This window comes from Sturnira hondurensis, unplaced genomic scaffold (genome assembly GCF_014824575.4).
Source record: "Sturnira hondurensis isolate 20B ecotype Veracruz unplaced genomic scaffold, ASM1482457v3 Scaffold0004322, whole genome shotgun sequence".
Classification (NCBI taxonomy): Eukaryota; Metazoa; Chordata; class Mammalia; order Chiroptera; family Phyllostomidae; genus Sturnira; species Sturnira hondurensis.
The window spans coordinates 3,881,523-3,904,141 of NW_028076953.1; the positions used below are offsets into that span (position 1 = coordinate 3,881,523).

Below are 22,619 nucleotides of genomic sequence, written 5' to 3' on the forward strand. Positions count from 1 at the left end.
TTAACCCACAAGTGTACTGGAGAAAATGCTAATGGAAAAAAAAGTGTAATTAACCAAGGTCTCCTTGAGGTGCCACATCTAGGTCTTTCTTAAATAAAATCGTTTAAACATTTCAAACAAGCCAGTTGCTGTCCAATGTATCAGGAATAATGTATCTGATTAACTAAAGTGCCAAACTGATTTAAATGGTACCTGGCTTACTTCTTAGAAATTGCAACACCCCACTATTCATAGATTCTTCCTCCAAATGACAATATGACGAGCTTAATTATAAAAAAATGCAATTTTTTGTGAAGAACTTGACACACGTTGACATTACTAGTCACTCTGGACAGACGCAAAGCTCAGAGCTGCTTACTCTCACACTATTTCCCCCACTCCAGAAACCAAAATGCAATACACCATGAATAATGGCTAAATTGGAACCTCTTAATGTGGCTCACTGTACTCAACACATTATTTCCACTGCACAGTATCTTGTTTCTAGTTTCCGGTTTAGCCATTAGTAGTGACTTGGAGGGCTAAGTCACTTCTCTGTATGTTTTGTTTCCCATAAAATGAAACTGTGGAGGACCACTAAGATCTTTGACCCCAATAATGTCTACTGGGTACCATCAAGAGCTTTTCCTCCAGACTGTGCAGAAACAGGCAGGCACACGGGTTTCTGCTTTCCCCAGAACCCAGGCCTCGTTTTTCTTCAATCCCAATTACGGCTCTTTGAGGAAGAACAAAAACCTTCTTTTAACAATATCCAGCGCTCTTTTGTCCGAGAATATCGCTGGGAGAAAGAGGGTCTCGAGGCCTCTGCTGTGGAGGCGATCCGCCCACCCAAAGCACAGTCTGGCGCAGCAGCCCCAGAGCAAGCGCGTGCTCGAGGTTTTCCGGTACCGGCAGGCGCGCGCTCGTCCGGCTACGGTCTCCGTACCGCCGCAGGATCGCAGGGCGCGTGCCGGGACCTCTGCAGGAGGAAGCGGAGGGCCGCGAGGTCCTGCGGTTCCCGCCGGCGCGGGTGGGGGAAGGGTGACGCCCGGAACTCTGTCGGTAAGGGAGGGGGGCCTGGGGGGCTGAGGCTTCCGGTAGCGCAAAGGGTGTCGGGAGAGGCTTCCCCCAAACCTTCTTCTCTGGCCTCTTGAGGGACTACCTTTGCCGCGGTTTCGGCTTCCACGATCTGCGTTCGGGCTAGACGGCCACGGCGGCCTCCAGTGCCGTTTCCCTTGTGCCTGACTCTGCCCTATTCGTTCCCAGGCGCCCGCCCGGGTTCCAGCAGCGGCTGCGGCCATGTTGTGAGGCGGCGGCGTGGGTGTCTGAAGGATGGTTTGGCCGAAGCGGCGGCAACGGCTGCTGACGGCGGCGGCAGCGGGGGCTCGGGCTCTGTAGAGCCAAGTCCTCTGTGTGTACGACGGGTACCGCAGCGAGGCCCGTGTCCCTGGACCTAGCCTGTGTTCTGGCGCCGTTGGGGACCGGCTAGGCGACAGCGCCCTCCTCTTTGAGGATACCCCAAGGTGGTTTCCCGGTGCTCAAATTCCTGACCACCTTGCTTTCCTTTCCGGGCTTGGGCAGTGCTGTCTCCAGAATCCTCGGTCCCACGACTTTTCTCCCAACCTTGCCCTAAATCTCACAAACGGGTGTTACCCGCCCTCTAGTGCCAACCCCCTACCCCTTCATTTTCTGCACCCTCTACTCATAGCGCCTATGGGATCACGCTGAGGGCGGCCTTTTGAAAAATCTTTGTGGAGTAGAGGACCAGAACCGGGGAGTTTTTAAAAGACGGAACGAAAGAGGTAGGAAGATACGATGGCTTCCTCATCTGGCAACGATGATGATCTGACGATACCCAGAGCTGCTATCAATAAGATGATCAAAGAGACTCTTCCTAATGTCCGGGTGGCCAACGATGCCCGGGAGCTGGTGGTGAACTGCTGCACTGAATTCATTCATCTTATATCTTCTGAAGCCAATGAGATTTGCAACAAATCGGAAAAAAAGACCATCTCGCCAGAGCATGTCATACAAGGTAAGTGTTACGTGTGGGATTTTAAATGAGGGTCGCTTCACCCGTGCGTGTCAAAGCCTTGATTCCTCTCCCGTGATCTGTACTGGGAAATGAAATAACCACGCAAGCATGGAGGCAGCGGATGCCTTAAGAAAATCCCTGTGTAGTAGTCTCGTGGTACTTTTCATCCAGCAAGTGCAAGTAAGGATTGTAAGCATTTAGGTCAGGTAACATCCCCAAAGGTAGTGTTCGTAGTAGTCTTACTTTTCGTACAGCCAGGTGAGCCAAAGGAACAAGAATTTTGCCTGGCTAAAGTGGAACCCAGACATGCAACTGAGAAATCGCTTTCCTAAAGTGAAAAGGTAGACTATGACAACTGAGAAAAGAACCCAGAAGTGCTCCCTTGGAAAATTAAAATTCAGACAGGAACTTCTAGCAATGAGTGGGACAGCACCCCTTCCTCACCGATCTTTTCACTAGTTTAGAGAAAAAGTTGAATTTTGTGAGCATACGAGTACCAAAACCTTAACATGAATGTGTTCAACGTTATGAAGTTTGTTGGTGTTGAAAAAAGAGAATATATTTCTTGCTGTAAAAATGGTTTAATAGCCCTGGCCGGGGTAGTTCAGTTGTTAGAGCGCCCTCCTGGATACACCAAGGTTGCGGGTTCATCCCGGGTTAGGGTACACACACAATACAAGAATCAACCAATGAATGTGTCAATAAGTGAGAAAAAATAACTGATTAATCTCTCTGTCTTTTTCTCTCTGTCTCGGGCTCTCCTTCCCTCCCCCCTTTCTCCATCTCTTTCCCCTTTCTCTCTCTCTCTCTCTCTCTCTCTCTCTCTCTCTCTCTCAATCTCTCAATCTCTCAAATCAATAAATTTAAAAAAATTAATGAAAATGGTTTAATGGTCCTAGTTACCAAAAGCACTCCAGTTCTATTCTGTAAAAAAAAGGTGAATATTCTTTTTTACCTCTTTCTCTTTCTTACTTTTCCTTCTGTGTCATTTCCCTTGTTCTATGGAGATACATTTTTAAAGCTTGTATTAATAGATTGCAAGAGATTTTTTTCATGGAATATTTCTGTGTTCTCTTCCTGATGCCATTACCATTTAGATGTATACACTTAAGCTTTTATTGAACGACACTTCTGAAAGTTTCAACAATTTCTCCTCTCTTAAATTAAAAAGGGGTTAGTCCTGGAATAGGGACTTGAAGACCACATTCTGATGATTTGTTTGAGGGATAGGGAGACATATTTCCTAGTAGTAATGTTTTGGGAAGCACTTATACATACTCTTTTTTTTTAAAGTGGTTTTGTTCTGCTTGAGGTGATAACTTGTCTCTTGTAATAATCCAATTAAAATTTTATCAATTTCATGATTTCTTTTGAAGAAAAAGTCATAATTAATTTTTATCATTTCGGTAGACAAGTGGATGTCTGCCAATTTATTTTTATAATTTAACTATTTAAAGGGTGACTTTCCTGTTGTTCTGAAGTAGAGAACACATCTGCTCCTATTCCCCATATCCAATATTTTACTGTCAATATTGACAAAAGGATTAAATGATTCATTTTGGTCCTTAATGATGTGTGGAAGGTAGACTTAAAATACACTCTGCCATTTTCATTTTAGTACGTAAGGAGAAAATAAATCCCTTGAAAAAAGCATATTTGATACTTAAGGTACTATTTTTTTTCTACTTTTTTGGTATGCTGAATACCCTGGCAAGTAAAATGAAGGCCAGTTTGTCAATTTTTCTTCTTGTGTTTTTATTTTTATACTGCGTGTGATTGTTGTCATCAGCCCTTCACAAGATTATCCAACACAGATAGCTATAATTTCCTTTTACAACTCATAAAAAAGAAAAAGGTTCTTCTATCAACATTGCCTTTCTAATGAAAATTGCAAAAAATTTCTAAAGGATCTGCTTAAACATTTGTTTATACCACAGAAGTGAGGATTGTTCCAAACCTAATAACACATTACAATCTGTCATCTTGGATAGTTTATTCTTTTCTAGGATATATTTAGATTTCTGATTGACATGATGGAATAAAAGTGCAGCTGTAGCAAGCAGTGTGTTAAATGCCTCAACTTGGAGTATGATAATTCAGATTATAGGATAAGTCAGGAAGTGCCAGTGAAAACATTTCCTTTGTGTACTGAGTATCATTTATTAATTTAAAAAACCATGTATTGACCTGTTATAGTCTTATAAATTTAACTTTTCCTCCCCTGTAACATTGACATTGTTTGGTGGATAAGGTACCATTTTTGCCCAAAATCTCCCCCAGTTAGGGGAATAGATTTTATATATTTATAAGTTCATATTAGTTTCATATTAATCATTTTAAAGGGTTTTTTTTTTTGGTCTTAAGAGCTTAAATTTTCTTAAAAGAAATGTTGAAGCCCTGGCTGGTGTGGCTTAGTGGATTGAGTGTCAACCTGTGAACCAAAAAGTTTCAAAAAGTCGCAAAAGTCTGCAGTTCAATTCCTAATCAGGGCACATACCTGGGTTACAGGCCAAGTCCCCAGTTAAGGGCATGCGAAAGGCAACCCATCCATGTATCTTTTGGCCATTGATTTTTCTCTTCCTCTGTTTCTCCCTCCTTTCCATTCTCTTTAAAAAAAAAAAAAAGAATCTTAAAAAAAAAGAAATGTTTAATGTATGTACATTTTAGGTGTCTAAAGTGTGGTTTTTATAGACTAACTCTGGAAAGGTAGGTAAATCATGGTAGATAAAACATTTTTTATTCTTTCTGTCAGCTTTCATTATTTGGGAATATAGGATATATCTAATTGGAATAATAATATATATTTTAAAATAGTATGGGGATTTTTTATAAAAATTATTTCTTTATTTTTAGAGAAGGGGGAAGGGAGAGAGAAAGAGAGAGAAACATTGATATGAGAGAAACAGATCAGTTGCCTCTCAGAGGCCGGCAATCCAGGCATGTGCACTGACTAGGAATCAAACCCCAGACCTTTCACCTTGCAGGATGATACCCAACCAACTGAGCCACACCGATCAGGGCTGAAGTTTGGAGATTTAAGTAATAAGTTTAATGATAAGTTTAATGAGCTATACTTCACTTCAGGACATTTCACTCGTTCACTTGCTACTTTGCTTTATCTTGTCAGCAAATTAAGCATTTAATCAGTTATGTAAAATTCAAGTTAAAGCTGAAGTAATTTTATTGCCAGTAAATCTGTGAAATACTATAACTATAAAGTTAAATTAAAAAAAATTTCTAAATGTCTTGCTTATTTTGAATTTAAGAAAATAGACTTAGTAGTGATGATCACAGATACACAAAATAGCAGAAGTTCTAAAGTGTTCCGTTTATTATTCCATTGCTGGTTTCAATGAACACATCTTCTTCAATGAATTTTAACATGTTCTGTTACATTATGGAAAGAATTGACATTGAGAGTGAAGAGCTGCAAGTTCTGCAACTGGAAAGTCTTTCACCTTAGGCATATCTATTCAATGTTCCCCCAGTTATGTATAAATAATGCTTAAGGGTTTCAGGTATAACTTGCAATTTACTGAGAATCAGTCAGAGTTGAGAACCTTACAGGAAATATGTTACAATAATTAATAATTATTAATTAAGATTAATAATTAAGATTTTATTTGTTTACCTTTAGAGAAAGGGGAAGGAAGGGGGAGAGGGAGAGAAACATCAGTGTGCAAGACGTATCAGTTGCCCCCAGCTGGGAACCCAGTCTACAACCCAGGCATGTGCCTCAACTAGGAATTGAACCTGCAGTCCAACAGGCAACCCTTCAGTTCATAGGCCAGCGATCAGTCCACTGAGACACACCAACTAGGGCATAAATAATCATTTAAAAATTCATATAGTGTTTCTGATTAAAATACAAAGCTGAAAGTCTGTTATATTTAACCTTAAAGTGTAAGTAAGAGTATTTTAAGTGGTATTATTTTCTTTCTGCACATTAAACTTCTTGCTACATTTTTTTCACATTTATGAGAATAGTAACTGAAAGTAGTGAAAGTTTGAAAAAGTCTTCGAGGACTTCTTCAGCAGTTGAGTTGCTCCAGGCTATCTATGTTGAGTCCCTTTTTAAAAATTCTAGTCCCTCCTCCTATTTTTGTAAAATACAGTAAACATGGATCACTAGAAAAATAAGAAAAAAAAGGTGTAAAGAAGTGTTTATATTTTGTTACATTCAGTAAATATAAAATTACTCTGTCAAATTGCTATATAAAGGTTTTTTCCTTTTTATTGAGATATAAATGACATATAACATTGTGTAAGTTTAGGTTGTATGATGTAATGATTTGGTATATGCATATAGTGTGAAATGATTACCACAATAAGGCTAGTTAACACATCCATCACTCATATAGTTAGAGTTTCGCTGTGAAGTTTCTTAAATGCTTACTTTGATTTTTCACATTTTACTTATCACAGAACATTACAAGCAATTCCAGCACAAGTCTGTGGACTGACTACACTTTGAGTAGCTTTGCTCTAGCCTAAACCACAGTCTGTTTTGGAAAGTGGATGTGAAGTAGTTTTGAAATCAAGATCTGGGTGATTGCAGAATTGTAATAATAATGAGAATGAGAATGATACTGTATTGCCTAAATAATCATCCATACTGATATTTTTTCCTCAGAGACATATGTAATTTGCACCATATAATTTATCACATAATCAGTACTTTTTCAAGTTAGAATTTTACTGTTTTTCTTGTGTGTTTCACAGGCCCACGCTTAATCCACTGAGCTACATCAGCCTACTGTTTTTCTTTAAATTGATATATCTTTTGTTTTTCTTCTGTTACTCATCAATTACTTTTGGATACTACTAGGTACTTGGCACTGTGCTAGGTACAGCTAAGGGTGTAAAGATGAGTGATACTTGATTCCAGCTCTGCTATCAGTCTTTCATTGTCCCACGTTTCCAGAAGTAGTGGTCCCATAGAGGACATGGTTCTTAAGGGTCTTCAGAAACCTTGCCAGGCTAATGTGCCAAAAAGTCACTTTGACCTCCATCCTTTTAATGGTTTGTGTTTTTTTTTAAGATTTTATTTATTTACTTTTGGAGCAAGGGGAAGGGAGGGGGAAAGAGAGGGAGAGAAACATCAATGTGTGACAGATACATCCATCTGCTGCCTCTCACATACCCTCAATGGAGGACCTGGCCTTTAACCCAGGCATGTGCCCTGACTGGGAATCGAACTAGCGACCTTTCAGTTCATGGTCCAGTGTTCAATCCACTGAGCCACACCAGCCAGGTCCCTTTTAACGTTTTTTAAGTGAACTATATCACACCTCTCCCTTCCCAACATACAAACAAACTAAAATCGAGAAATTACAGAATGTTATTTTATATTTTTTAATGAAAAATGCATTACATTTTGAAGTATAAAGTTCATAAATCAAACAAATTCTTGTTGTGACAAAACCTTTCAGGATTACATCATTTTTTGCACAATAAGATAAGCCTGTATTACAATTATTATTGCTGGTGGAAGTTGTGGTTTTTTTCCCCTAAGTGGGTATCTTGTTAACGTCTCTCTTTCAAATTGAAAGGAGTGCTAAGTAATTTTTTCCCATAATATACCATGCATTTTTGTGGGTATAGTTTTAAGATAAATGGCAGAGGGTAGCAGCCAGACCTTTGAGGAACAATTAATATATGTGTTTTATCCACAAATTTTTAAAAAATTATTTTTCTTTTTTGGCTTTTACTCGAAGGTCCTTAGAGCTAGAGCCATTAACAATTCATAGTCTCTTTGGTACATATTACAAAAAAGGCACTTCTTCCTTAAAAACCTTTACTACCATCTGCCAGAAAAAGCACATATTTTAACATATAAATTATAACATTATATTGTAAACATACAAATCTATGATGTTGACAGTATGAATGGCCTTTCTTAGATATGGTACTGTTGTACATTGAATAATTTGCATAAAAATAAATAGTGACCCTTCTTAAGAGCCATTTCTTTTATCCTTTAAGATTCTCCTTTGTGTAAAATGGGAATGATTACTATTGCATGGTAAGAAATGATGTAATACATCTCCCTGTTTAGAAGTTACTATATCCAGTTATTAATATGTTAGCCAAAGTGTATTTAAAATTTGGATTAAAGTCAATTCAGTTTTTTAATTTAAATTTATGGCTGCTCTTGTTAAACCATTTTATTAAGAATACAGTACTTTTGCCCTGGCTGGTGTAGCTCGTGGATTGAGCGCGGGCCTGCTAACCACATGATTGCCGTTCGATTCCCAGTCAGGGCACATGCCTGGGTTGCGGGCCAGTTCCCAGCGGGGGACGCATGAGAGGCAACCATGCATTGATGTTTCTCTCCCTCTCTCCTTCCCTTCCCCTCTAAAGATAAATAAATAAAATCTTAAAAAAAAAAGAATACAGTACTTTTGTATAGCAGGTTGTTGAATAATATTAAATATTAACCTTGGATTTACTTGCATAGTTTTTTGAAAGCAGTTCTCTTAACCTTAGATGTTTTTAAAGGTGAATTTTTAATTTTTGTTAAAAAACATCCTCTATGGTTAAAGGTAGTTTGGAATGAATTTTTAAAAATATTTAGTAATTCATAACATTTCAAAGAGGTGTCTGTCCATTCTGTTCATTTGTTAATTTTGTAAATTTAATATTTTATATTATAAATATACTTGTTCAATGTGAATTTAGGTGTATAATGTATAACCATATATTTGCTAGGTCCTGTATCCTTATTAGGATACTCTTTCAAATGTAAGAGAAAAACAAATACAAATAATACATAGTCTAACTCAGTTAAGCTACTCCTATGTACTAGACGATGTATTAAATGGCTTAAATTAATTGCTTGTTGGTTCCTATAACCCTAGAACTAATACAGATATAATAATGAATATTTTATATTGTTCCTTCTGTGGGCCAGTCTGTTACAAGCTCTTTATTTATATTAATTTATTCTTCCCAGCAACCTGATCTGTTGAGATACAGGAACTGTTATTCTTATTTTAGAGGCAAAGGTGAAGGAATTTTTGTAGGGTCACACAGCTAATATGAGGTAGAGCTGGAGGTCAGTCCCTGGGAGCCTTCAGGCCTTCATGCTTAACCATTATACTGTTTCTGGTTGTAGGAAGATACTATGGAATAAATGCTCTTGTCATTTTAGAGATGAAAAACTGAAGCTGAGAGATGTTAAGCAACATAACCAAGGTCCTACAATACAAGTGCAGTGACAACCAAGTTTGAAATTCTATATTTATCTGATTTTAAAAAGGGAAAATTACTTCTGTCTAGCAGGATCAAGCAAGCTTAATTTGAAGATGAGGTTTGATCTGTCCCTTAAATGCATTACCATCAGCATGAATGTGGGAAACTGGTACCTGCTGGAAAACACTGAGCAGGCAGATTTAGTAGAAGTATGCAGGAATTTAATAATGGCAGACATAAAGCTGGGAAGGTTGGTGGGCTAGATCCTGGGGGACTTTGGTACCCTAAGGAACCAAAAGGGCTAAGGAAGTAAGATTTTCTGTAGAATGTGGCAGGAAATCCTAAACCATTCGCTTGGTTTCTTTTGATATTGTCTCCAGTCAATATTTTTGAAAATACACTATAATGCTCGTGCCTCTAAAAAAGAAAAAAAACGTTTGCATCTAACATTAACACTTGAAAAATAATCAGTTTGTTAATTCAAGTAAAAAATGCAGGCTTCCTGACCTTCACTTAATTTTCCACTATACCCCAGGCTCCTTCAGGCCAAGAATTATACAGTGGTTAATTTGATATACAGAAATCAGAATAATGCGTTACTGAAGTTTTATAGGTGGCAAGGAGGGGTCAGTAGGTTAACTTAATTAAAATTCAAATAACTCAATACTCTGCTTTAACTAGTTTAACATTTGAAGTAAAGTTGAAATCATTAATAATGTCTTTTTTAAAAAGATTTTATTTATTTTTAAAGAGAGGGAGAGAAACATCGATGTGCCAGAGACATGTTGATAGGTTGCCTTTCGCCCACCCCCAACTATGGACCTGGCCTGCAACCCTAGCCTGCATGTACCCTGACTAGGAATCAAACCAGCAACCTTTTGGTTCACAGGCTGGCTGGCACTCAGTCCACTGAGCCACACCAGCCAGGGCTATAATGTCTTAAAAACCACAGCTTACAATGGGAATGTGGGTTCGTAAAGATATATCTGGTATTCTCCCTTCATTAAGAACAAATCCCTGAAATTAGAATTTAGGGCATCTTTACTGAGGGCAGTCTGGTTCATCATAATTCTTAAAAGTTGACGAGAACTGATGAACTAAATTAAGTTCACTTACTGTGTTTTTCACTATCTCTATTTCATCATTGGCTCAGAAAACAAAAATATGCCTTTAAGGTCTTAGTCAATATATAGGACTATATAATATAATTTTAAATACCATGAGCCAAAAGGAAATTTTATGCCTTGTATTTCCCAATTATAGAAAGCATTTAAAGAGTGAATTTTCTTGTAAAACTTTTTTTAAATGTGAAAAAAGAATTTTTTATTAACATGTCTTCTATCCTTATAATTATCCTTTATCCCAGTTTTTCTGCCACAATACTTGAAATGTTTTAATAGTGTTTACTGTTAAGTTTTATTTTTCAAGAGAAACTTGTTGGCTGAATATAAGTGCTGAATTTCATAAGTTATTTCCACCAGTATTTCTTAACTTGGCAGTTTGAGTGTCTTTGCTAAAAATAGTTTCTGTTGGTATATTGGACAAAAGAACTTATCTATTCTTTTATCCTATCCTCCTGAAATTTAAAACGTGTTACCAAAGCCTACTTTTTCTAAGCCAAATGGCATCATATGTGTTATTAACAAATATATTCCAAATATTTTCTATTCTTTGAGAAAGTGATTGATTTAATGATGTTTGATTTACTGATGATTGATTTACTGATGATGTTTGATTTACTGTTTGATTTAATGATGTTTGATGAGTGGCATAGGAAAAGTGTTTTCTTACTAAATTTATATGTTCTTACATTGGACCTTTTTTTCCTTACAGGAAGTGCTTTGGTTTTTTAAAAATTAGAAAGAAAGGGAAAAATGAAGGAGGCCTGTGACTTGAAATGTTTCTTAAGTTTTAACTAATTTCTAATCTCACATTAAGAATGTTAATAAAATATTTTGTCATAGCCATCCTGATAATTGCTATGCAACTAAAAATTAGGTAAAATTATTAGAAAACAACAATCTCAAAAAAATCCGCAAAAACTTAAAATGCCGTATGTAGAGGATAAGTTATGGTCTATCATTCTTTCATGTTTTCATATTTTCATTTCCCTAGCCCTAGAAAGTTTGGGCTTTGGCTCTTATATTAGTGAAGTAAAAGAAGTTTTACAAGAATGCAAGACTGTAGCGTTAAAAAGAAGAAAGGCCAGTTCTCGTTTGGAAAACCTTGGCATTCCTGAAGAAGAGTTATTGAGGCAGCAACAGGAATTATTTGCAAAAGTAAGTGATGTATTTTAAATTATTTTCATCTGAATCTTACCCTGTTTGCTAATAGAAATAAGACAGGTTTCTTAAATAATTTCTTAAATCAACATACCCCAGAAGATTTTTTTCTGTGGTTGATTATTTGATCAGAGTCTGATGTGTAGAGATGGCCAGTTTGACTCTATTAGACCAGTTGTTTACTTCATGCAAAAGTATTTGTAGCAACCTGTTTTCTAAGGAGAATGACTCTAAATAACTACTGAGATTTTACTTTGATTTTTTTCCAGACAGAATGATTCTTTACAAGAATGAAAAGTAAACCTAAATATTCTCATGATTTAAAATGATGGATTGGTAATAGAACAGGAAATGGAGAAGCCTAAGAACTCATATGTATGGCACATGAACCAAGGTGGGGGGAATGCTGGTGGGAGGTGAAGTGCAGGGCAGAGGGGAATAAAAACGAGAAAATGGGACAACTGTAATAGCATAATAATAGAATATACTTTAAAAAAGAAAATGATGGGTTGGTGATAAAATACTCTAAAAATTTATGGTGAGTGGAATATAAGGAAAATCTGATTACCATCTACTTTACATCTACCATGTCCTTAACTTGGGTCTTTAATACACCTTTAAAACACTCTAATCTTAAAATATTTTCAGAGAAAGGGAGAAAACTTTTACTTAGTTTATATAGTTCTGTCAAGGACTAGTACCAAAGTACTGATAGTCTCCCTATTTAAAAACAAAAAACAAAACAAAAACCAGGGAAGAAAGTGAAGCTATTGTTTTTCTCTACTAAGATCTGGCCTCTCATTCAAAATTGAAAGACAGTTTTGGGTTAAATAGAAATAAGATTTCCTACAAATTACTGTAAGTTACTATTAGAACTGGGAAGCAATCATTTTAGGTAATCTATTCCAGATTAGCACCAAAATAAGAAAGTAAAAGCTTACTAACATTTATTGAGTTCTAACCATATGTTAATTATGTTACCAAGTAATTTAACTATTGTTTTATTTAATCCTCACAACAAGCTATGAGATAATTCTTTGTGGCAGTCGTGAACACATGCAAACAGTGTTATAACCTGTATGAATATAAAGTAGCAAAGAGGGAGCTAAAATGGTTTTTTTAAAACCCTTAATGAGTATCATTTATTGATTCTTTACTATTGCAAATCACTTAGAGAGTATTAAATTAAATATTTGATGAAAGGGAAAAGATGCTCTGTTAGATACTTAACATATTTGCAGAGGTTTTTTTTTTTTAATCCTTACCCAAGGATATGTTTATTTATTTATTTATTTTGTTTTTTAGAGTGAGAGGAAGGTGGCAGGAAGAGGGGGATGAGGGGAAGAAAGAGACAGACAGAGACAGACAGACAGACATCAATTGGTTGCCTACTGTATGTGCCCCAACTGGGGATTGAACCTGTAACCTTATGGTGTACTCAGGACAACACTCCAACTGAGCCACCTGATCAGGGCACTTTGTAGAGTTTTTATGTATAAATTTTATTATATCCATTTATACATTAAGAAACAGACTCAGAGACGGAGAAACTTGCATGAGATTATTCATTCATTTGTTCTACACATACTTATACAAAGTCCTCACCGTTTACCAGGCATAGTGCTAAGTGCGAGGCTTACGGCATCATACAAAAGAGACAGTTCCTGCCATTACAGAGCTTAGTTTACTAGGAAGGATCGAGTTAAACAAATAAAATGGGGAAGTTCATACAGTTAGAAAGTGTTAGAGTCTTGATTCAAACTCATATTTTCTAACTCCAAAACTTGTGCTCTTTCTACAGTACCATGCTAGTGCTCTAGCCACCATTTTATCTACTTAAATTTATTTTGGAATTTTTAAGTGGATCATGCTTTATCCTTTCCAGGGCAAAAAGATGAATTAAAGAAGTAATTGACTGCCTGACAAATTTATCTTTATTCTTTCTCCTTATCATCTGCTTTTTTATTTCCCCTTCCTTGTGACCCTTTTTTCTTGCCCTGATGTATGTGTGAAGATTCTTTGGTCTAGTGAAGAAAATTAGCAGGAGTAAAATTTTAGCAGCTGCCTAGTACTTCTTCCCTAGAGCACAAAGTACTTAAGTCCTAAATCTGAAAGGAACTAACAAGTAAATACAGCATCTTTTCATCACTTTTATTTCATGTCTTCTTTTAGACTTTATTTTAAATACGTAATAGTAGCTTTATTTGAGGCTGTCTTTCACTGCTAGCAGCAATTATTTGGAAAGGAGAAAACATTAAAAATCAAGATAGAAGTTAACTATAAATTATAAATGAGGCATTTTAGTGTGTGAAAGTAAGAATCTTAAAAGAATAAAAACTTCCAACAGAAGAAGTACATACCTCTTTACCTTTCACATTCCAGTTTCAGAAACAAAATACTTGAGATGGATTGGGTAAGAGGCAGGAGGGGAAAAGGAAATTGAATTAATACTGTTGAAAAGTTTAATTTGTGGAAATGAATACAAATAAAATTTATGAATCAACATTGATTTTGAGGGCATAAGAATGCTTTTAGTTTTGGAGAGAAAAGTTTGGAAGGTGATATGGGACCATGGTACCTAAAAGTCAGTTAAATTTTAAATAAAACCAGCACACGCCTTTGCAGATCATTGAATAAACTGCTAGATTGTGCACCTTTGCAATAAAACCTATGGACAGACTTGATGTTATTTGAGTTTTTTCTGCACTATGAAATTATATATATTTATAATCAATTAGGTCCACAGAATAGGTATTCTTAAGTTGATAAATTCATGTATTTATTTTGTCCTACAAATTTCTTATGAACTCTTAAAATATTTTTTGTGAAGTACTCTTAGTCTATTTTGAACTCTGGGTATTCCTGTCATAAAAGTAAATATGCCTGTGTGTTAGAGTAACTATTTTCCATATTTCTTCATAAAAATCAGAAAAGTAGTTATTAGAGACAATGTCTGGTTTGTAATTTCCTAAACAAAAGAAGTTTTTCTGGGGGAGGTATAATTCAGGTACACTAACAACTGTAATATGAGGCTGACTACTTTCATGAGGAAGATATAAAAAGAACCCAAGTACAAAGGCGTTATATTCAATTTTGATGGTTATGAGTGTGTGCCAGTTACTAAGCCATTGTCTCAGCCTGAAACCCACCTTTCTATGCTCCACCTTGTGACAGGGCCCAGTACTCCCCAAATCACATTTTCTCCTTTCTAGCTGAATACTGTTAGACTCTAATGCCAGTATGGGGCTCTAGAGTGTGATTGCCAGGCTAGAAGAGGAAGGCAGCACTTGGACTCCTTTTACTTCCTGTTAATTTTGAGTTCCTTTAAGCAAGCTAGCAATCCTGGCTGCTTCAGTTTTTTCCTGCAGGAGGAACTGAATCTAGTTTGCAGTTTCTCTAATACATTCAGAACCAGCCTGAACATTCATCTCCTCCTTTAAGGATGTGACTCTCAAACTTTGGGGCTCTCCTAAAAGTAGAGAGATTCTAGTATTAGTTAATCTATGCCCCTTTTTCAGAGGTCTGAATTTTAGTTCCATGGGTTGCTCCTCTAAGCTCCTCAGTTTTAGAAATTTCAGGCTTTCCCCTTGTTGCCTCTGTTTGAGGGTTGGTGGCTGCTCTCTGTAGTTGCCACCTGTGTGATATGGTAGTTTTTTTTCTTGCCTTTTCACTTACCTAGTTTACAACTTTGTACTTGGTTAAGAAATATTATATTTTTTCTGTTTTCCTACCTAGTGTTACTTCTACCTCCTGATTAGACTACCTAAATTTTACTGGGAGGAATCAGGAAAGAACTTAATGGAAAAATAATATTTTGGTTTCATCTGAAGAAAGAGTGGAATTTTAGTAAGTGAAAATCAGGAAATTTCAATAGAATGAATATCAGCATGAGTGAAGGTAGCAAAAATGTGAGGGATGGTATATGTTTGGGAAACATTTTTTGTTCTAGATTTTTTTTTTAATACACAGTACATGGCCCCCAAAAAGATTAGAGCAATAGATTAGAGTAAGCAGTAATTTGGAGTACCTTGAACTGCAGGCTGAGAAATTTAGACTTAAATGGTAAGAATTACCAGTAAATGATTTTTAAAAGTACCATATTTTTCGGACCATAAGATGCACCTAGGTTTTACATGTTTATTTTTTTAAAATTATTTTATTTATTTATTTTTAGAAAGAGGTGAAGGGGAGAAGAAAGAGAGGGAGAGAAACACCAATGTGCAGTTGCCTCGCCCATGCCCTCTGCTGGGGGCCTGACCTGGCCTGCAACCCAGGCATGTACCCTGACTGGGAATCGAACAAGTGACCCCTTGGTTTGCATCCTGGTGCTCAATCCACTGAGCACACCAGCCAGGGCAAGATGCACCTAGGTTTTAGAAGAGGACAATAGGGAAAAAAATTTGAAGCAAAAAATAGTAAAATATTTACTAACATAAATAACATATTTCACCAATGTAAGTATAAACAGAACTCAACAGCAGCATTATCAACCATTATTCCTCCCAAATTTGGGAGGAGGGAGTGCATCTTATAGTCTGAAAAATATGGTATAATAATGATCTGATTAGAATTTTCTGCTGAGAATATTTGGATAATAAATTCATGACAGATTATTAAGAAAAGTTAGGTATGTAGAGCTTATGTTGTGCATCATGGGCTTTTCACGAACCATTCGCTCAGAAAATACTGGGTGCCTGTGTATTGGGAGTCCAATCATGAATGTGAAAACAGTTTCTGTTCTCAAATCTAGTGAGGAAAAATATATATACTTAGATAATTAGAGAACAAAATATGGAAATGCATAGAGAATTACGGTGTATGCAAAATAGAGTGAAAAAGCCTAACTGATTTGTGTTTGATGACTAGGAATGGGTCATGCATAAAGGAGGGTATGCGTGATCCCGGTTTAATGAATGAAAGAGAGGGAGAAACAGCATTGTTTTGATAGCATTTAATGGGAAATTATATGATCTTTTCAAGAGCATTTATTTTTTCCCTTCACAGGCTTTTTCTGCTAATGAATGAAAATAAATTGGGAAGAGTCTCAGCTGTTGTAACAGTGCATGTAAATTGAGAAGGAATATTATCTGTTGCCACAGTGCATGTAGTACATATGTATGCATCCTGTTTTCTAAACTCCTGTGTTTTTTATAGAGCAGGGGTATCAAACTCATTTTCACCGGAGGCCACATCAGCCTCACAGTTGCCTTCAAAGGGCAGAATGTAATTTCAGCTCCTTTACTGTTAAGGAATAGTTACATTTATACAGTCCTAAAATTATTTTGGCCTTTTGAAGGCAAGTGTGAGGCTGATGTGACCCCTGATGAAAATGAGTTTGACACCCCTATGATAGAGGATAGATATATCAAGTGGATGGATTTTAACTATCCCATTTAAATTCAGTACTTGATAAGTATCTTTTCACTGATGTGTATATGTGATTGTGTGTCAGAGTTGTGCACATATGTGTATTTAGAAAGGAAGGAGGGGGACAGAAAAAGATGTATATTTACAGAGATGTATATATCACTAGCTATGATAGAAACTCAAAAGAAATATCAAGATAGTTATTGCATTTATGTATTATATTTTTCCCTAAGAGTTAGGGGTACTGTACTAGAGAGCTTCAAAACTACCAAAACAATTGTGGATTGAAAAATGTTTACATCTAAATCATAAGTTGAGAGGACAGAAGAATCAAGTGAAACAAAAGGAAGAGAGAAACACAGGTAAAGGAACCAAAGAGAGAATATTGTGATTTTTCTGTCAACTTTTTCAGCTTCTTCAGTTAAACCAAAGGTCATAAATTATGTGATATAAAGGGGGACTATCTATAAGAGAATCAGTCTCATAGAGTTCCTGTTCTGCAGATGTACAGCATTATACAGGATAGGGCAGAAATAGGTTTACAGTTCATATGGAAAATAATATTGTAATATAATAATAAACTCAATTTTGTGTACTCACAACTGTAAACCTTTTGGGCTACCCTGTATAGTAGTTGGGAAATATCCAGATTTGATGGCTTAGTCTGCGATTGACTTAATCTGCATTTAACCAAAGTGTGTATGTTGTGGGCTTTTTAAAAATTATTTGTTTTTATGTTTTTGGTGTTTAGGCCAGACAGCAACAAGCAGAACTGGCCCAGCAAGAATGGCTTCAAATGCAGCTAGCTGCTCAACAAGCACAGCTTGCTGCTGCCTCAGCCAGTGCATCTAACCAGGCAGGATCTTCTCAGGATGAAGAAGATGATGATGATATCTGAAATTCACCAGCTGAGGTTCTGTTTCCTCTATGAATGTTTCTCTCTGCACAAGAAAACAGTGAAAGAAATGCTTATCTGTAATTTTGTATGCATCTTGGTGGACTCGCCACTGGTATTCTAGGGATGTCTGCTGTTAACTTTCATCTATTGTGTGCTATTCATGTAAAAACTGTCTCTTTGAGCTGTTGAAAATTTAGGCTCAGTATAATATCAATTTTGAATTTTTAATGGTGTTTATGAGATTTTAGATAGCAGTGAGTCCTTTATTGATCAGTAAACAGTGTTAAAGGCAACTTCAAGTTTATAAAAATATAGTGAAATTTATATGGAAATTCTAAATCTGCATTTTTTCATTTCCTCTGCCCTTTTAACTAAACTAAAAATTGGGAATTTTAAATTATTGGGTTGGGGGTGCTGTGCAATGCATTAGACATTAGGTCAGATTGGTGAAAAAAACAAAGACTTCAGTTCTGTAATAGCTGATTTTTTTGTCTTTTAAAATGAATATATCCACAGCCCACACACACGCACACGTGTGTGTGTGTGTGTGTGTATACAGCAACACATATACACTCAGATAAATATATTTGTTTGAAAGAATTTCAAAACAAGACATTCAGAAACTAGGAAGAGGTGTATGTTCTATACAAGTTGTACAAATTTGGTGGGTTATATTTTCAAATTTGGTTTTGTTTTATGTAGAGATAAAACTACTGTTTTATTATGGCTTAATTCATCTTGAGCTAAACTATGACATTTCAAAGACTGTCCAGTTTTGAGGACTGTTATGATTCTTACTATTTCACTCCAATAATTGTCAATAGTATTACTTGCTTAGTCTATTCATGTTTATTGGAACTTGTGAAACAATTGCCTAGGTTCCATCAGTTTAACTGAGGTTAATGAATATTCAAACCTTCGCTGGGGGAAAGAAATGAAAGTTAACGAGCATGCTTGCTATAAAAGAGGGATTTTTTGTAATTTAACTTATAGTTTACTTATTGTTTGTTTTTAGCATTACTCTCACATTTTCTTGACTAGATGTTCTACAGTGTCCAATGCTTCCTTTAAAAATGGCATCACTGTTTCCATCATAGAGTGATAGCTTTAAAAAATGATTTGTTTTGTTTTAAAAAGCATGTAATAACTAATCAGTCCTATATGAAACATAAAAAGTAGTTTCAACCTGCTTATTAAAAGAGAGGAAGCTTTAATTTGGTTCTAATACAGTATGGTAGTGATTTTTATAGGAATCCAATGTGTTGAAGAAATGGCATCTTGTTTGTATTTTGGAAACAAAATGGAAAAGCCACTTACGATAGTATGACATAATCTGAATTTCTTTGTCAGTTGCCAAATCATTTAAATTTCTATATTCACCAAGCCCAAGGATAGTTTGTGGCCGCTGGGATTCCAATTTTAATTGGAGAGCTAAGTAAGTAAAGTTTACAAGAATTAGATTTCTTAACAATCATATTTTGCAGTTTTAGAAAAAGTGAAATATTGTTATACATTTATTAAATACCATTTCCCATGCCAGAAAAAGGTTAATTTTGCTGAATGTTTTTAAGTTGAAGTAATATTCTGTCTATGAAGTATTTTGGACAAGATAGAAGGGATTTTTTTTTTTTTTAAAGTTTAAGTACCAAAGGTAGTCTAGTCTGAGAAACAATAAGTTAATGAGTGTTGGCTTTTCTAATTTGTACTGTAACATCCTTATACTTGCTATTTTAAGTATATCTGTTTCTTATGTAAACAACTTAGATATTTTTTCATACTTTTTTTTTCTGATGCAGAGTTCAGGTTAATTAATATTTTCCTGCATCTGATAATGTATTATATGTTTGAAGCCTAGTGACTTTGCATTTGGACATTCTTGTGATTTCATATGCTGTATTCTTCAAGCAATAAAATTCTGATGTGTTTTATAAATTGTTTTTATATTTAATGATCTATATAGATTAATGGCAGGCTTCTGTTACTAACATTTTTGTTAGTTTCAGGAATCTTAGGCCCAAAAGACATTTCGATCATTTGCTGTGTAGTACCTGACATTCTCCTTTGTTTACTGTTATGTTAGAAAATGGGATTTTACTTGTATTTTGATAATTTACAGTCCTAGGGTCCAGGTATAACAAAGCTAAGTAAGCAGTGTTTTACCATTAGCTTGTTTTTTTAGGATTTAAAACTCACTAATTTGTCTGTTGATATTTTTTAATCATTTAGAAAGTGAAACAGATCTTTAGCGTTCTTGAGAAATAAAGTTATTGTTCAGTGATTGTTTTTCCCACCTTTTTGAATATATTTCTGTCTTTTTTTAGCAGAATGTCAGATTGTTAAGTGTTGAAAAGGCACCAATTTTAAAACTGCGTATACCATACACATAGAAGAATACACATATAAGGGTTTTCACAAATTTAGCATACTCACATTGCCAGCCCTCAGACCAACGCAGAGAGCATTATGAGCATCCCAGAAGCCTTCCTCTTGCCCCTGTCTTAACATTGTCTTCTTCTTCCTCCCTAGAAGTGACTATATTCCGACTAATAAAACCATGGATTAGATTTGTCTGTCTTTTAATTTATGTAGATACAATCATACATAGTGTACTACTTTTTTGCCTATTGTGTTTGTGAGTGTACTGATTTTCTGATGCCACTGTAACATTACCACAAACTTAATAACTTAAAACAACACATTTATTTTCTTGCAGTCCTGGAGATCAAAAGTCCAAGTCAGTTTCATTAGGCCAAAGTGCTTATTCAACATAATAAGCACAGTTGGTTCCTGAATCTGGAGGTCGTGAATGGAAAATCTGTTTTCTTGCCTTTTTTCAGCTTCTAGTGACTGCGTGTCTTCTTGGCTTGTGGTCCCTTCTTCCGTGTTCAAAGCCTCTGCTTTCATCATCACATCATCTTCTCTTCTTCTATAGTCACATCTTCCTCTGACTCTACATTTAGGCCCCACCTCTCTAATCCAGTATAATCTCCCCATTTCAAGATCCTTAAATCTGCAAAGTCTTCTTTTCTGTATAAGGTAAAGTCCACAGGTTCCAGGAATTAGATTGTGGGTATATTTAGAGGGCATTTTTTAACTTCCAGAGTGAGATTCATTTATATTGTTGCATATATTTGCAGTTCATTCATTCTAATTGCTGAATTGTATTCTATTAATTTACCCATTTTTTTTATTTCCAAAGTTTATTCATTCTACATTGATGGGCACTTGAAAAATTTCTGGTTCTGAGCTATTATGAATAATGCTGTGAATAACATTCTTAAATAAGTTTTTTGGTGAGTGTATATATGCATTTCTGTTGATATATACCTGGGACTGGAATTATTGGGTTATGGGATGTGCATGTATTCCGTTTCAGTATTTACTTGTCAGTTTTCCAAAATGTTTGTAAGAAGACACCATTTTAATGTGTACCATAATAGTGAATTTCTAATGGTCTAGTGGCCTTAAGAGTGTTAAATTATACCAAATGTGTTATACTTGCTACAGCAGGTTTGTTCTTATTTAATACCATACAAGAGGAAAGTAAAAGCAAAAGTATTGGTTCTTGTTAGTGATATAGTAGTATTATGTACTATTAGGTTATTGCTCCTCAGAAGAAATGCAAGTTTTAGATAATCACACATAGTACGTTGAGTTTATAAGTAGTGTGTTTAGTTGTGGAAAATTCATGATGTAAAGTTTTAATTGAATTAAAATATTTTTGTTAAAACCTTATTTAGATATGAAGATAAATCTATGTATCCAAAATGGCCTCCTTGAAGAATTATGCAATTCAAATAGCATGGCATTGCCTTCCACTGGCTTCCCATGGATTTCTTTGGTCTGTTTGTTTTCTTCTCTGTCCCCAACAGCTTGGCCCCCTCAGTGTGTCACCTTGCCCCATGGCATAGAGTATCATGGGTAGGATTGATGAGGGTGAAGAGGATGGCAGCATAAATAGCCTCCTCTCGCCTAACCCCATTTGTCATCAAAGCATCAACACTGAACCTCACTCTATTTCCTCAAAATACAAGACCTGTCCTTAGTACATGTGTTTAGATTTGCCTTTTCCTATAAAGGATGTAAATAGAAGAGAAAAAATAGTGAAGCAAAGACAATAATTATGATTGGTTTGTGCAAGAAATTAGGTAATTTAGTAAAACCTTAGAACAGGGTTTCTCAACCTGAGCATTATTGGCACTTTGGGCCACTTAACTTGTTCTAAGAGTTTGTCCTGTGCCTTAAGCGAACTTTAGCAGCCCCCCGGGTTTATACCAACTAGATGCCAGTAGCACATCCCACCCACCTTGTGACAGCCCCCAAAAATGTCTCCAGGCATTGCCAAATGTCCCCTGAGGGGAAAAATCACCCCCTGTTGAGAACCCCCACCTTAGAACATCTAAGTTTTTCTTTTAGGATAGGGTATTCGGGGAAAGACTGCAGAACCTCTTTTGGAATGAACAATGTGGTATCAGTGGAAAAATACAAAAAGAAACAGTGATTTGGAGAGAATAGGCCCAGGATTAAACTGCATTTGCCACAAAGTCAAATCTTAAAAGTGGCTCTCAACTTGACATCTGTTGATCCCTTCACCCCATAACACCCCAGTCCCATTCTTAAATGTCTCACTACTTTTCTTTCACCGGAGATCCTAGCCACACTCAGTTGTAGATGGGTCACGGTGACTGTGTCATTACTATGAACATCTTTTAACAAGCATGCTATTTTTTAAAAATTGTTTTTATTATGGCTTAATATAAAATTTATTACTTTACCATTTTCAAGTGTTCTGTTCAGTGGCATTAGTTACATTGATTTTGTGCAGCCATCACCAGTTTCTCCAGAACTTTGTCACCATCCCAAG

At 36.0% G+C, this 22,619-nt stretch overlaps 1 protein-coding gene across 1 annotated transcript; it reads left to right on the forward strand.

Annotated features, from left to right (window-relative positions):
- The first annotated feature begins 1,106 nt into the window (after positions 1–1,106).
- Positions 1,107–18,488, forward strand: DR1 (down-regulator of transcription 1). Its single transcript, XM_037045512.1, has 3 exons — positions 1,107–2,014; positions 11,324–11,487; positions 17,609–18,488. The coding sequence occupies exons 1-3, from the start codon at positions 1,795–1,797 to the stop codon at positions 17,753–17,755; spliced, it is 531 nt and encodes a 176-aa protein (XP_036901407.1). The 5' UTR covers positions 1,107–1,794; the 3' UTR covers positions 17,756–18,488.
- Positions 18,489–22,619: the final 4,131 nt, after the last annotated feature.

Coding starts and splice junctions, on each gene's coding strand:
- DR1 (XM_037045512.1), top strand. CDS start 1,795: ATGGCTTCCTCATCTGGCAACGATGATGATCTGACGATACCCAGAGCT. Junction 2,015..11,323: donor GCCAGAGCATGTCATACAAG/GTAAGTGTTACG, acceptor TCATTTCCCTAG/CCCTAGAAAGTTTGGGCTTT. Junction 11,488..17,608: donor AACAGGAATTATTTGCAAAA/GTAAGTGATGTA, acceptor TTTGGTGTTTAG/GCCAGACAGCAACAAGCAGA.